This window comes from Lolium rigidum, chromosome 5, assembly GCF_022539505.1.
Source record: "Lolium rigidum isolate FL_2022 chromosome 5, APGP_CSIRO_Lrig_0.1, whole genome shotgun sequence".
NCBI classification, from domain to species: domain Eukaryota; kingdom Viridiplantae; phylum Streptophyta; class Magnoliopsida; order Poales; family Poaceae; genus Lolium; species Lolium rigidum.
In genome coordinates, this window is record NC_061512.1 from 131069825 (window position 1) to 131083487 (window position 13663).

Here is a 13663-nt window from a genome sequence, read left to right on the forward strand (position 1 = left end):
AGGGGAGACATATGTGATACAATGGAGAAAATAGTCTTCTCTTATTTCATAAGAGATGATCCCTTAGCTAAGGGAAGATAGCCTTCTCTCTCTTCATTCTCTCTCCTCCAACTAAGCAAAAATCTGACGTGGCATCTCTAGGAGAATGCTGACATCACCCCATTGTACGTGCCCTAAGCTACTCATGACAGCGATGAAACTGGCTAATAGAGATCTTCAGCGAAGAACAAATATGAAACAACTGAGGGTTATATGGATTTAAGGTTGCCCTCCCCATTCACCAGTCAGAGCAGAACAAAATATGGCAGCCATTTTCTAAAATAAACTTAGTACCTAGTTTAAACAGATTTTTTATCTCATAAATATTGTTCAATAATTGGGAGCCGGCTTGAGGATTGTAAGCAAATATGTTCGTGGATCACGGACATTTTGCCATGATCAGTTGCGTCCACATGCATTGATCATCATATGGGTTGAAAAATTGATGGGTCCATTTATTCATAAGTGCAATACTTAAGTTTCTTGAGTTCACTAGTTGAAAAAGAGGCTTCCATCCACCCCCATTAGTCCCCAAAATATTTGAACCGTGACTAAAGGGTCTTTAGTCGCGGTTCGGGATGGCGACCCGTGTCCAAAGGTCTGGGCCCAGCGGGCTCGGTGGTGGTGGTGGTGGTTCACCTACACCTCCTTCACGTCAGCCGACGCCGCCCCCCAATCCACCTCCGGCGGGTAAGAAGCCGCCGCCCCCCAGTCCGCCTCCAGCGGGTACGCCGCCCCCCAATCCACCTCCGGCGAAGAAGCATAAGCAGGTGGACAGCAAGGCAACCTCCTCCTGGACTATTAACCCGGACCGTTATGTACCTAAGACCACAAAGGTACCGGAGTCATCACTGAAGCCTCTCCTCCCAAGGCCTTGGGAACTAAGTGAAGAGCAAACCAACTTGGCCGCGACTGGTCAGTATGAGAAATGGAAGGCGGATATGAAGGCGAAAAAAGAGCCTGAGCCCAAACCAATATTTTCTGAGAAGGAAAATAAGTGGGCTAAGTCATTTTTGACGACACCGTCCCAAGCCGAGAAGAATATGCCTGACGACTATGAACGTGAACTTCGTAGTCAAGCAAAAATATTGAAGGAGAAGAAAACCTTGGCGGAGAAGGAGAAGAAAGCCTTGGAGGATAAGAAAGAAGGTAAAAAAAGCGAGAAACAAGTTGCCCAGCTCGGGGAACAAAATAAACAATCGATCCCCCCGCTCATAGTGAAAGCCGCCGGTCCGGATGCTATGACATCGTCCTTCAGAGCCGATATGGATAAGGACTTTGAACTAATGGACCCCGCTATCATAGCAGCTGCGGCAGCACAGGGAATGACAGTAACGGGTGCCAGAGAAAAAGCGGCCGAGATCGGTATGACTCTTCGTGCAGTGTTAGGTCTTGAGGAGGCGCCAATGAGTGAGGTAGCAATTACATATGTGCCGAATGGGCCTCTCGTCGAGCCTGCGCGGGAAGAGGATCTACCTGCACAAATGCGAAAGCTGCTACGTTGGTACAAGGGTTACATAAAAAATAACGCCGGCAAAGAATATATTTATGCGGAAGTTAGACATGAGCATCACTTCAGACATTACTATGTAACAGTTCATATGAGTGAATTGTTCCAGGTGTTCAATCTGCGAGAGCTCGATAAATCTATCATCAGTTGCTACGTTCTGAAAGTGATTTATTTCTACCTCATCTCGTTCATTGCCTGCACTATATATATTGTCCTAACTATATTGTTGTGTACGCTATTATGCAGAATGAAGATTGGGGAATGCCAAAAAGGAACATCCATGATGTTGGGTTCATTGACCCACATATCGTTAATGGATATGTGTTAGAAAAACACTCCCGCGACGTGGAGCAAGATCTCTGGGATTTTCTTACAAAGCAGCAACTCAAAAGTCAAATTCTATTTGCTTACTATTTTGGGTGAGTGTTTCTGTCTTGAGTACATTCTCTTTTGTTTACTCCATGCATCGTATATCTAATCGATGAGTTATGCATGACTGTGCATGTATCGTGTCCGCATGTTCCACTGAATTCTGCTAATAATTGAATTTCACACCTCCAGAGTTTTCATCATGGACTCTTTGAATATGGATCCAAAGCTTTGGGTCAACATGAGAAATATGCTGCAAAAAGTAATTATTTTCAATCATTTGCGCTCTATATCGATCGGCCTCTTTCGTTCATTTCCTAATATCAAGTAACTAATAACTCCCTTGTTCATTTAATTTTCTTTGCCCTGTAGGGTTTGGAGACGGTTCTCAGGTGAATTCAAAAAAGAGCTAGAATTTAGAAGGTTACTGTCTAGGGATATTCAGCCACCGGGGATCAATCTATGTGGATACTATGTTTGTGAGTTCATCTGGAGATACACCTCTGAGCGGAAGCCGTCGGATAACAACGTCAAGAGGAATAACTTCGGGAAGACGCTTAGTTCAGAAGCTCGCTTCCGACCAGTTCAAGAGGAACTAGCAGGATTTTTTATGTGGGAAGTCCTCCATCCTAAAGGAGAACACTATTACGAGGACGTAGAACTTCTGATGCCGTAAATTGTGTATGGAAACTTGTTCGAAATTGTATATGGTCATCCGAGATTGAATATAAATTGTATATTCCTCTTGAATTCTTCTTGTTTCTAATTTCAAACTTGTTTGAAATTGTACATTCATATGCATATGTATATAGTAGCGTGGAATATGTGTACTGGAACTTCTTCAAAATTAAAATAAAACACAAAATAAAATATAAAAGAAATAAATAAAACAATACAAATTAAAAAGAAGCCAGATTTAGGGGGGGGGGGGGGCTAAAACCCTAAACCCGCGGAGGCCTTAAGTCGCGGTTGGCCAGGCGAATAGCGACTAAAGGTCCTCCGCCCCGACGGATGGCTGACGCCCATGTACGGGTCTTTAGTCGCGGTTCGTAAGCAACCGCGACTAAAGGGGGGAGGGCCTTTAGTCCCGCGTATTTAATCCCGGTTGCGCAACCGGAATTAATGGCAGTTGTGAACCGGGATGAAAGACCCTTTTTCTACCAGTGGTTGATAATACAGGCCTAAACACCACCTCTGGCCAGCTAACCTTATGGTACTTTTTTTTTTCTCCTGGATGTTCACAAAAAGATATTGATCTATGTTTGTCAAAACCTGCATGAGAGCCATCTGCAAGAAGTAATTCATACCCTCTTGACTGCTGAACAAGTGAGAAACACTCTAGTTTGCTCGAGAAGGGCGAGCCCATCACTATGACCTCGCTTTTGTGGGCATATATATATAAACTTGTATTGTTCGAGAAACCTTCTATGATGAAGTTTTTTACATCATGTTCGCCCCTGATAATTTCTGTACTAGTGATCCCAGGTTCTTTTGCCTTTTGGATGCGCAGAGAGAGATAATTTCGCAAACGTCACATGACATGAGTTGTTCTGTAAGTGTCGTCGATCATCGGCGGCACTAACCTTTACTGCTAAATATATGCTAATTTAGGCCTGGTGGTATTGTGAACGTCAGCATATAATTAAGGGGAATACAGTATATGTACCATATTTCTGTTTGTCCTATCTATTGAACCACTGCCATTAGGTGATCAGGATGCATGCCACTCCCTTTGTATTTATTGATGCAGGTTCCTTCCTGAAAATAGGGCCAAAATCATGGGTCCATATGCTCTCTATATTTTAAAATGCATCTTACATATATTTTAAATTTTTAAAAAATGAAATTAAAAGCACGTACATCTTCACGTGCTACGTGCTCACAAAGTCGTTTCATAAAAAATCGACTTATCATGTGACGTGGGTAAAAAGACAAAATTCAGTGCTAAAAATAATGTTTTTCACAAGATAAACTTTCTCTTTTTTATATAGACCACATAAAATATTGGTTTTTCGTGAAACTTGACGAACACACGTATATTATGAAGATGTACATGTAGAATTTTTTATCCAAATTTTTCGATATTTCGAAATATATTTTTTTAGTAGAGGGAGCATACGCACCCGGGTGCCGAATTGAATTTCCGCAAAATCAGATATAGTTGACTAGTCCCGGTGCGTTGGACTATGTGCTTAAGCAGGCTGCAATTCGTTGTCGTGCATTTTGTCATTGCATGTGCAAGGGGCAGCGTCGACTCAGCAAAGGAATCTACCTATCATGTATCTGCTGCAGCTAGCATAAACTCAGGCTCGATAAATATCATTATCCGTCGCAATACAGGACAACGTTGTGGCGGCCAGGCGGCGGGCCCACTTGAAAATAAATGGTAGCTTAGGCAGGGTGGTTAACCTGTGGAAGGAACACGCCATTGTGATGCAACAGCCGGAAAGGAATACTGAGCATAATAAACCGTAGACAGCCCAGGTGCTGCTTTTCTTTTCGGACGTTCCAAGTGTCTGTAATATTGTAGAACGTAATTTAGCGAACTGCTGGTGTGTAGGGAACTGTAGTAATGTACTAATATGCTTCTTGGTTGTTGCATTGTTATCAGCATTTTTCAGTAGGGGCTTGTAAGTTGTAATACCCGAACGGAAGAAAAGTGTGACCTACGATAAAACAAAATTATGAAATCTGAATATTTTTCAAAGGAATTCAAGTTGCAGTTTTGGAGTACAATATTACAATTAACAGTTAGTAGTGTCTTTTGATCAAAGTTGCAGTTAATTTTTTTTTTTCAAACGGAGGCAAATGCTTTGTCTCATTTTATTAATTAAGGAGTTTTACATGATAGAAAGGAAAATATTACAACTCGGCCTACTCTAGCAGCATAAAATCACTCACACGCTTGGCGCCCGCGGCAATGCAATGTTTTAAATCTTTCTTGATATTCCCAAAAATCACCGTTGGTAGCACATGTTTATGCCCAAAAACTCTAGCATTTCGCTCGTTCCAACTTCCCAAAAGGTGAGGATAACAATGGACACAATGGCTTTTCTGTTCGTTGTGGAAGCACCTGTCGTATGAATCCACCACTTGTGAAGAGTCATCGTGTGCCATATGTGGTGGTCGAGGAAATATAGACCGAGCCACACTTTGAGGAGGCCGCAAATTCTTTTGGTGTATCGACAATGGACAAGGAGGTGGTCAATAGATCCCGCGCTCCTCTTGCAAAGAGGGCAAGTGCCACAATTAGGGCCACCTCATTTTTGCAAGCAGTCCGCTGTCCAAAGCCTATTTTTAAAAGCAAGCCAACTGCACTTTGGGCGGTGTCCAAATCTTCCAAACGGTCCTCTTCATCTCGGAGGCGGTGGCTACTGAAAATTGGGCTAAGTAAGTCGAAGCCGCCGTGTATTGGCCATCATCTGTGAGCGTCCAAGAAATAGTATCCTCCACATCCTCATCAAAATGAAGAGCCAAAGGAGGGATGTGGCGAGGAATGAAGGTAATCTTTTTCGACGGTGATTGCTCGTCCATTGTTTTACAAAGTCTATGGGCTTAGGTTGGATCTCGACGACAAAATGTTGGAATATTAGGCAATTTCCGTATGAGATTAATTACCGAAAACAACATTAGCGTACTTAACCATACACATCAGACTAAGCACATGCATCAGATCTGAACATGGAACAAGTAGCAGTGCAAGGTAGGAGAGGAAAAGCACGTACATCGCGACCGGGAAGGTCGCACCAGCAGCAGCAGCACCACCACCATGGGTATTGTTGATGTCGCCCATGGTGTAGTCGGATCTGTCGATGAAGCAACCGGGTCGTCGAAGAAGAAGACGAACGATGGCGAGCGATCGCGCCGAGACGCTCCCCAAAAACCTTATCGCCCGTCTCCCGGTGCGGGATCTCAACGGACGGAGTTTCGGAGGCCTGCTCTCCCGGACGGCTGTGCACGCGATCGCCGGGATGGGGAAGACTAGAGAGTAGCGCAGCAAAAGGAACTTCGCGAGAGAGAGGAACTAGAGAGTTCTGAGAACTGTGTATTTCTCTAGATCTGATCTGTCTCCTTGTATAGCCTGGGAAGCCGACCCGACCCGACCGCGTTGACACGCGTAGGAAGCTAGGGACACGCGGCGAACATGCACATGCAGGTCGACACGTACCCAACACAGTTGGTGCACCAAGCAAAAAATTTGGCTTTCTTGCGTGTGTCTCGAACTCGAGTCACGAAACGCGACGTGCCGAGGCGGGGCGGGCGGAGGAGGAGGAGTGCGCGAGGGCTCCTTCTATTCTCACTCACTTGGAATGACTAGAACAGCAGCCCTTATATACCACTCCAACTCTCTCTCAACTAGCAATGTGGGACTAAACTTTGTCCCCCAAAGCTGTCTCAAGCTGCCAACGTGATGGGCCTTGAGATTTCAGGAATTGTAGACTATATGGGCTGCCTTACTGGGCTGCAGCCCATCTACATTCAACACAAAAAGGGTACCATACCACTGAGCTCAGACTCTCGCTTTTTCTGACCATCTGATCGACTGGAAGAAACAAAGAAGGGGTCGATAAACGTGTTGCTGGTTGCATTACACTCCAAAATACAATTCCAATCATCCCACACACGGTTGCAGACTGAGCTCGGGAATGGAAACGAAATGAATTTGCAGACTACCCGAGAGAGTCATAATTTACCAATTTTACCTCAGTCTCGGGCTCTCGTCGACATATGAGGAGGTGACGAGATTGTGGTGACATTATCTTGCTTCTCACAGGCTGACGCGATTAGCTTGCGTATGTGTTTGTTGATGAAGTATACAATTAGGCTACAACCGGACAGAAGCATACAATTAAGCTACCTGAAGTCCTGAACAGCATATGTTTCTTCATGGGAAATGGCAATATATATAGACGATTAACTGTCTTGGTCGAACACGACGGATTACTGGCCAGACCTGTTTAATTTGATCGTGGGATGGAAACTGCTGAACACAAACGACATTGACCATTCATTGATGCAGATGAAATTAAAATCATGCTACCGATGTATGCGTCAGTTTAATTTGGTAATCATCTGAATGATCCCACGTGCTGGAATCCTACACTACACATGCATGCATGGAGCCGATTAGGGCAAATTTATGTGCAAGTTGGCAGGGCCCCCCTAGTTTACGCGGTTCTATCACCATAAATACTACTAAACCGCACACACAGTTAGCTTCCTAGTCTGACTCCGAATTATCACATGTGCTTGATCGATCCCCCTCCTGCCTACACACCTATATGGAGCTTGATTAGGGAATAATTTTATGGGCAAGTTGGCAGAGGGCTTATAGTTTACGTGGTTCCATCACCATATATATACACTAAGCAGCGGGCACACAATTAGCTTCCTAATCTGACTCTTAGATCCAGGTGAGGGGAATTGGTTGTTGAGAGTTGAGACTTGAGAGAGATGAGGCAAATCAAGGACAGCACCAGCAGCTCGAGGCTTGTCTGCGACAACGACCATGACCGGTCGGCGGCGGTGTTGAGGGAGATGGCTAGAGAGCAGTCTCTGGTGACGCAGCTGCGCGCCCTTGTGCTGCCGGCGCTCCAACTTGCCGGCGGCGAACAGGCCGAGGTGGTCGCCCATATGTTTGAGAGCATACTGGACTGCTCAGCCAAGGCTATAGCCGAGCTGAAGCTTCTTCGGCTCGATCGTTCTAAATGCGACGATGTGCCACCGCTGACGGGGGTGGACGACAAGAGGAGAGTCAGGAAGATCCTCTCTGGCGGCGGCAACAGCGACAGTGCAAAGCCCAATCGCCAGCAGCACAAGAGAAGGTGAGTTGTGTAGAGCACAACATAATTTGTCCAGAAATACTAATTGATGGATCCATTACAATCATTGCATGCTTAATTGATGATTTTATTGGTTTAATCAAGCAGGAGATTAGCTAGTGACTCTGTGACGCTTGAAACGCCTGTTCCTCACTACGACGGCCACCAGTGGAGGAAGTATGGGCAGAAGCTCATCAACAACGCAGACCACCCAAGGTATGTAGCACGTCAATCAATCGAACTGCAAAAAGTTGACCTTAATTTGTACGGCCAATAATATGGATTTGAATGAAGCAGGAGTTACTACAAATGCACCTACAAGCAAGAACAGGACTGCGGAGCAACAAAGACAGTGCAGCAGTACCAACAGGACTGCGGAGCAACAAAGACAGTGCAGCAGTACCAACAGGACGGCGGCACCGATGACCCTGCCATGTACACCGTCGTCTACTTCGGGCAACACACCTGCAAGCCGACCGGTAACGACACTGATGCCGCAGTCGTCAAGACAGAGAACACAGGCCGTACCAATGGCGGCAGCGCCGGCAAGGTCTCACCGAGCGACAGCCAGTGCAGCAACATTTCGGTGACCTGCACTTCGGTTGTAGTTGACCACCACCAACGGACGGCATCCATCGCGAGCAACTGCGAGCTGCTGGACATGGCGGCAGATCTGGAAAATACAGAGGTGAACACATATGATCAGATCTATGACGAGGCTGGATTTTCACCTTTTGATTTGGATACGGATTGGGCCATAGATGCGCATGGGCATGACCTCCTAAAGTATGGTTGGTAAGAATAAAATGCGAAGGTGTGCTCCGGTGTCCCCGTACCCCATTAACCACCAAGGTTGAAAGGATAAATTTCCGTTTGGTTTCCCTGTGTTTAGTAAAACCAGAGATAATTATTACAGACATATCCCGGCCACGCTGAAAATCCTGCATGCTCTGTATTATCCGGCTCGGCCCGGTATTGAAAACATCATTCCGAGCAGGTCCTAAGTTAACCCACGAAAGAGGTATTGAGAGATCCTGACCATCTATCAGGACCAAAATTCGGAGAGGGAAGGGACACCAAAGTTAAAACCAAATTCGAATCATGTGAGGGGTGATATTTAAGAGCATCTCAAGTCGCATCCCCTAAACCGTCCCCTAAAGATCGCCGGATTGAGCATTTGGGGGACGTGTTTTGTTCGTGCCGTGTTTGTGGAACGTCGTTTCCCAGCCGCGTCCCCCAAACGCCCACCCAAATGAATATTAGTGCACGAAAATAAAGATTTTCATTCAAATTTGATTATATATTACAAAGTTTGAATGAAAACGACTAGATTTCATCTAAACCCTAACCTACTGACCGCCCGGCGGTGCGTTCGATGGTCATGCCCTGTCGTCGCCACCCCTCCGCCACAGCTCCTGCTGCGGGTGCCGCCTCTCCATGCGTAGGGCGGTGACCAGACGCCGCTGCTCCAGCAGCGCGTCGTCGCCTGCCCTCCCCCGTTGCACCGCCTGGAGGGAGAGCTCGACGACGCGCGAATCCGCGCCTCTTCGCGGCCACGGGCATCATCCTGGAGCTTCTTCTCCGACTCGAAGGACTCGACGAGCCCGCATTGCTGATCCGCCGCCTCGTCCGGGTGCGGCCCGTCGTCGTCGGACCACTCGAAGTGGTCATCGTCGTCGTCCTCCTCTTCCTCCGCCTCGTCCTCCTCCCCCTCCATTTGCGCCTCCAGTTGTGCCTCGAGTCGCGCTGGCAACGTGTCGGCCTCTCCCGCCAACGCATCCGCCCGCGCCCCCTAGGCCGCCTCCGTTGCCGCCAGCGCCGCCTCCCGCTGGTGACGCTCCTCCGCCGCCTGCTGCTGCTGACGCTCCATCGCCTCCCGCCATCGCCGCTCGATCGCCTCCCGTCGTTCACAGTACTGCGCCTCCCGTTCCAAGCGATGGCACCTGCGCTCGTCGCCCCACCGTTGGGCCATCTCCTCCGTCCGGTGCCGCCGCGCCTCTTCCGCTGTGGCGCTCTCGAATGCCGCAATGGTGTCCGCCAGCGTCTCCTCCTCCCACGCCGCGTTCTCCTCAGCTGCGGGGTCTCCCGCTGCTGCCACCGCCTCCTCATGCTGCTCACGGGCCCGCTGCTTGATTGCCTCCCGCCGTCGCCGCTGATCTGCATGCCAAAGCTCCGCCCGGCGCCGCCGCGACTCTTCCTGGGCGGCGGCGTCGATGCCGAACCGCGAATCCGGTGGTGGAGGTGGAGGAGACTGCGGTGGAGGGAACTGGCCGGCGCCGGGGCGGTTCATCATTGCCCAGTGGTGTTCGAGCGACGAGGGATGTGCTTGTGGCGAGAAAGGGCTGCCGGCGGCTGTGGTGGCTGCTTCGGTCGTGTGTCACTACGCGCGAATAACTTCCGTCGCGAGGTAGGCGACGGTTAGGTCCAAACTTGAAGGTGCCGCTGACGTTTCGGTCCCGCCACGTCTCGCCTCGCTTTTCGGTGTGTCCGGCGTTCCCGGAGCGTCCCCTGTGGGGCGGGGACATGCTCGGGGCGCCAGACACCATATCGGGCCGCGCCGGACAAAAAACGGGTTTGGGGACGCGGTTGGGAATGTTTTTTTGTCCGGCGCGTCCCAAATCCCTTTGGGAGACGGTTTAAGGGACGCGACTGGAGATGCTCTAAGATTCGCTATGAGAGGACCAAAATTATGGAATCATCTTAAATTATCTATATGAGCAATGCTTGATTGCGATATTATGGAATGATTTTTTATGGACATTATTATATTCAAATTGTGTAATTGGTTATCTGGTGCATAACCATATATATTTAATTATAAATTGTGTAATCAGTTAGAAGTCTGAACTAATGGAGAATTGAATGCAACATTTTCCCTTCACAGCCAGACTCTAAAAAGCTTTACACGTCGCATCAGTATAGGCCGCTCATATTTCTATCGGTTCTGGGTTGGTTCTTGTTTTTTTTTAAAAGAGATTTGCTCCAGCCTTTACATCAGTTGATGCATGCAGTTTTTATTATTACAATATTCAATAAAAGTCTGACAAAGATCATCCATTCAAAAACAGGAATCCACAACGCAATACCTACAAACTCTTGAACTAGAGATCTCTCTCTTACCTCTCATATCATACGGGACCTGATAGATTTAAACACCAAGACATACGCCTAAAAGTCGCGATCGCATTGAGGCAAAACATAAAAGCTGCCAGGAGTGACTACATCGAGAAAAGTGCCACATGGTTTTAGAGGGATCTAGAACATCGGAAAATGTTTTGGAAGGGCCATGGGCCATGGCCGCATGAGCCCTCCTTGACCGGTGCATAAAGGGAGGGGATAGTCCACGTAGACTACAACTCTCCCTAATAAGTCGATTCGGGGAGGGAGGACTCCACGTGAACTCCGGTCCCCCTCCCCCTCAAAGTCGGTTTGAAGGGAGGAGTCCTAGTCTTTGACTCCTCCACCCCTTGGTCGACAACTCCCTATATAAGGAGAGGCAAGGGAGAGGGGCGGCACATCTTTTGTTTGCACGCTACCCTCTCCCCAAACCCTAGCCGCCCACCTCCTTCACCTCTGAGCCGCTGTCGTCCTTCTCACCGCCAACCACCACCACCTCGTCGCCAACTCCTTGCACGGATGCATGAAGATTACAGATGCCACCTCTTCTTCTCTAACATGGAAGCGTTGTCGGATATCTAGCCTCCAGTTAGATCTACTCTACACAGTGATCGCGGAAGCGTTACCGGATCTTCATCGACACGTTCATGCTTCCACTGTGTGCTTGATCACACTATGACTCAGTGTTGCTGATCTCGTTGTCAACACCCGGATTTTTAAGTCCAGATGCCTATTATGCCATTCATCGCAATCCCAGGAATATTGTTTTTGCGATACATAATAGATTGATATCACAAAACATCATTCATTACAACGTCATAATAGTCTTACATCAAAAAGGATCACCTGATCCAGTCTCATTACAACACAATGGATCTAAGGATCCAATTACAAAACACATAGCGGAAGCGAAGTAGCGGTTGCGGTCCATCTGTTCCACAGGGCAGCGTTGACGTCAGGAGTGATCCTAGTTGTCGTAGACGTCCTGCTGTCCTTCATCCTGATACTGGGGCTCCTCTTCATAGTCTGGCCATTTGAATAGCCAGGGACACAGCCATGAGTACTTTAAATTACTCGCAAACTAATACTAGTGTAAGCACTATCAACTATGGTAAGGGGGTGCTAAGCTCTAAGTTCATTTGCATAAAGCCAGTTTTATTTCATAAACATTTAGTAAACAAGACTCTTCATTTGCCTAACTTAACTCAAGTGGGAACATTAGTGTCATTCCCACAACTCGGTTGTGATTCAAAGTCAAAGTCACCTTTCAAACTCAAGTCGCAAGTCACCATTCATATTTTGGAAAAGTTCTGATGACGGAACAGTATGGCCTTTCCAACTGTCCATGACCGCGGACGCGGCTATTCGAATAGTTTAAACTCTGCATAGGTTGTACACTTGTGCCACAACAATTGCAATAGTCCGTCAGGGGTAACTGGCCCTGAGTTATCGCACTCAGTGCGCAAACTACCAATCATAACCTTTCATTTACATACCCTAGTATAGGCACCTCTCCCCATGAGCTTGGCCTCCCGATGAGAGCAAACCGCCAACCCGGGAACTGCACAGGGCTTGGGTAGGACAGTCACCTCATTTCACGTCATTTCACTTTCAATGCAGGCAGCCTCGGCATAACCCCTATGACGCTTGTTCAGAGGGAACCCATACTAAAATACATAAGTTTCCAGTTAAGCCTTACCCAGATTCAGGTATTGTGGGGATACTTAAGAATTGGAATGGTATCGCATCCGAACCCAACCATCAGTTTTTGGTAATTTTCACCAAGTCATTCATAGGTCATATTCACCTTCAAAATCTTTCAATAGAATGACTCATCATTTCAAGATTTTCAAAGTCATTGGTTTTCACAAGTTCCCAACTAGAGTAGTTCTTTTTAATCTTAGCACTAGCAACTAGTTATGAGGGGTGCTAACTAGCTTATAGCTTTCTAGGCTAAGTGTGATGCTCTTGTACTACTCCATAACTAAACCAAGTGAACCATGAATCAAAAAGTATCTTTGATAAATCAAATTCAATAAAACTTGTAAAGTAAAAACTTGGGATAGGACTATTAAGCATAAAGTAAAAAGTGGTGATGCCTTGCTCTTGTAGAGCTTTGCACTTTTCAAGAATATTAGCTTGCAACAATATAACTTGCATTAGTCTAGCTTGCCTTGATTGGGGTAGTGATCAAAGTTCTCTTCTCCTTCCTCTTGGTAGAAAACCTCCTCCTCTTGATAGTCTCCGGTACTAGCGTCTATAAACGAATACGAGGATACAATCACCAAACAATACTTAAGTAAACATAATTAGCTCTAAGGGCTCACACAAATGATCTAGCATCATCACTTAACATTGCTACCCAAAATCATGCTAGGGTTTTCTTATTTAGTGTTAGGAAAATAATTTCCTCCCATTGAAATGTGGATTAGGGTTGCTCTTTAGTTTGGAGAAATAATTTCCTCTCATTGAATCTTGTTAAGATTTAATCTCCTCAAATAACCATGTATGATCACATGTTGACCAAGGTCAACACTTCACACTTATTATTTGGGAAACATGATTTAAATGAGGTTCTATACCTCATGCAATTTTAAATCCTATTTGATTTAATATCCTCAAGTGAGCAATTATGAGACCATGCAACTAAGGTCATCACATTACTTCATAACACTTGAGAAGAAGATATGAGGTGCTACACCTCATAGTTTTGAAATCTTAAATTTTGAAATAATTTAAATGGGCTAGTATTGACTACATAGATAATTTTGGATTCTAGCCCATGATCATGTACAGTAACCATATC

General features: G+C 46.5%; 1 protein-coding gene across 1 annotated transcript; it reads left to right on the forward strand.

The window, feature by feature from the left end:
* The first annotated feature begins 7537 nt into the window (after positions 1–7537).
* On the forward strand, positions 7538–8539 carry LOC124656421 (probable WRKY transcription factor 40). Its single transcript, XM_047195171.1, has 3 exons — positions 7538–7743; positions 7849–7956; positions 8038–8539. The coding sequence occupies exons 1-3, from the start codon at positions 7553–7555 to the stop codon at positions 8537–8539; spliced, it is 801 nt and encodes a 266-aa protein (XP_047051127.1). The 5' UTR covers positions 7538–7552.
* The last annotated feature ends 5124 nt before the right edge of the window (positions 8540–13663 follow it).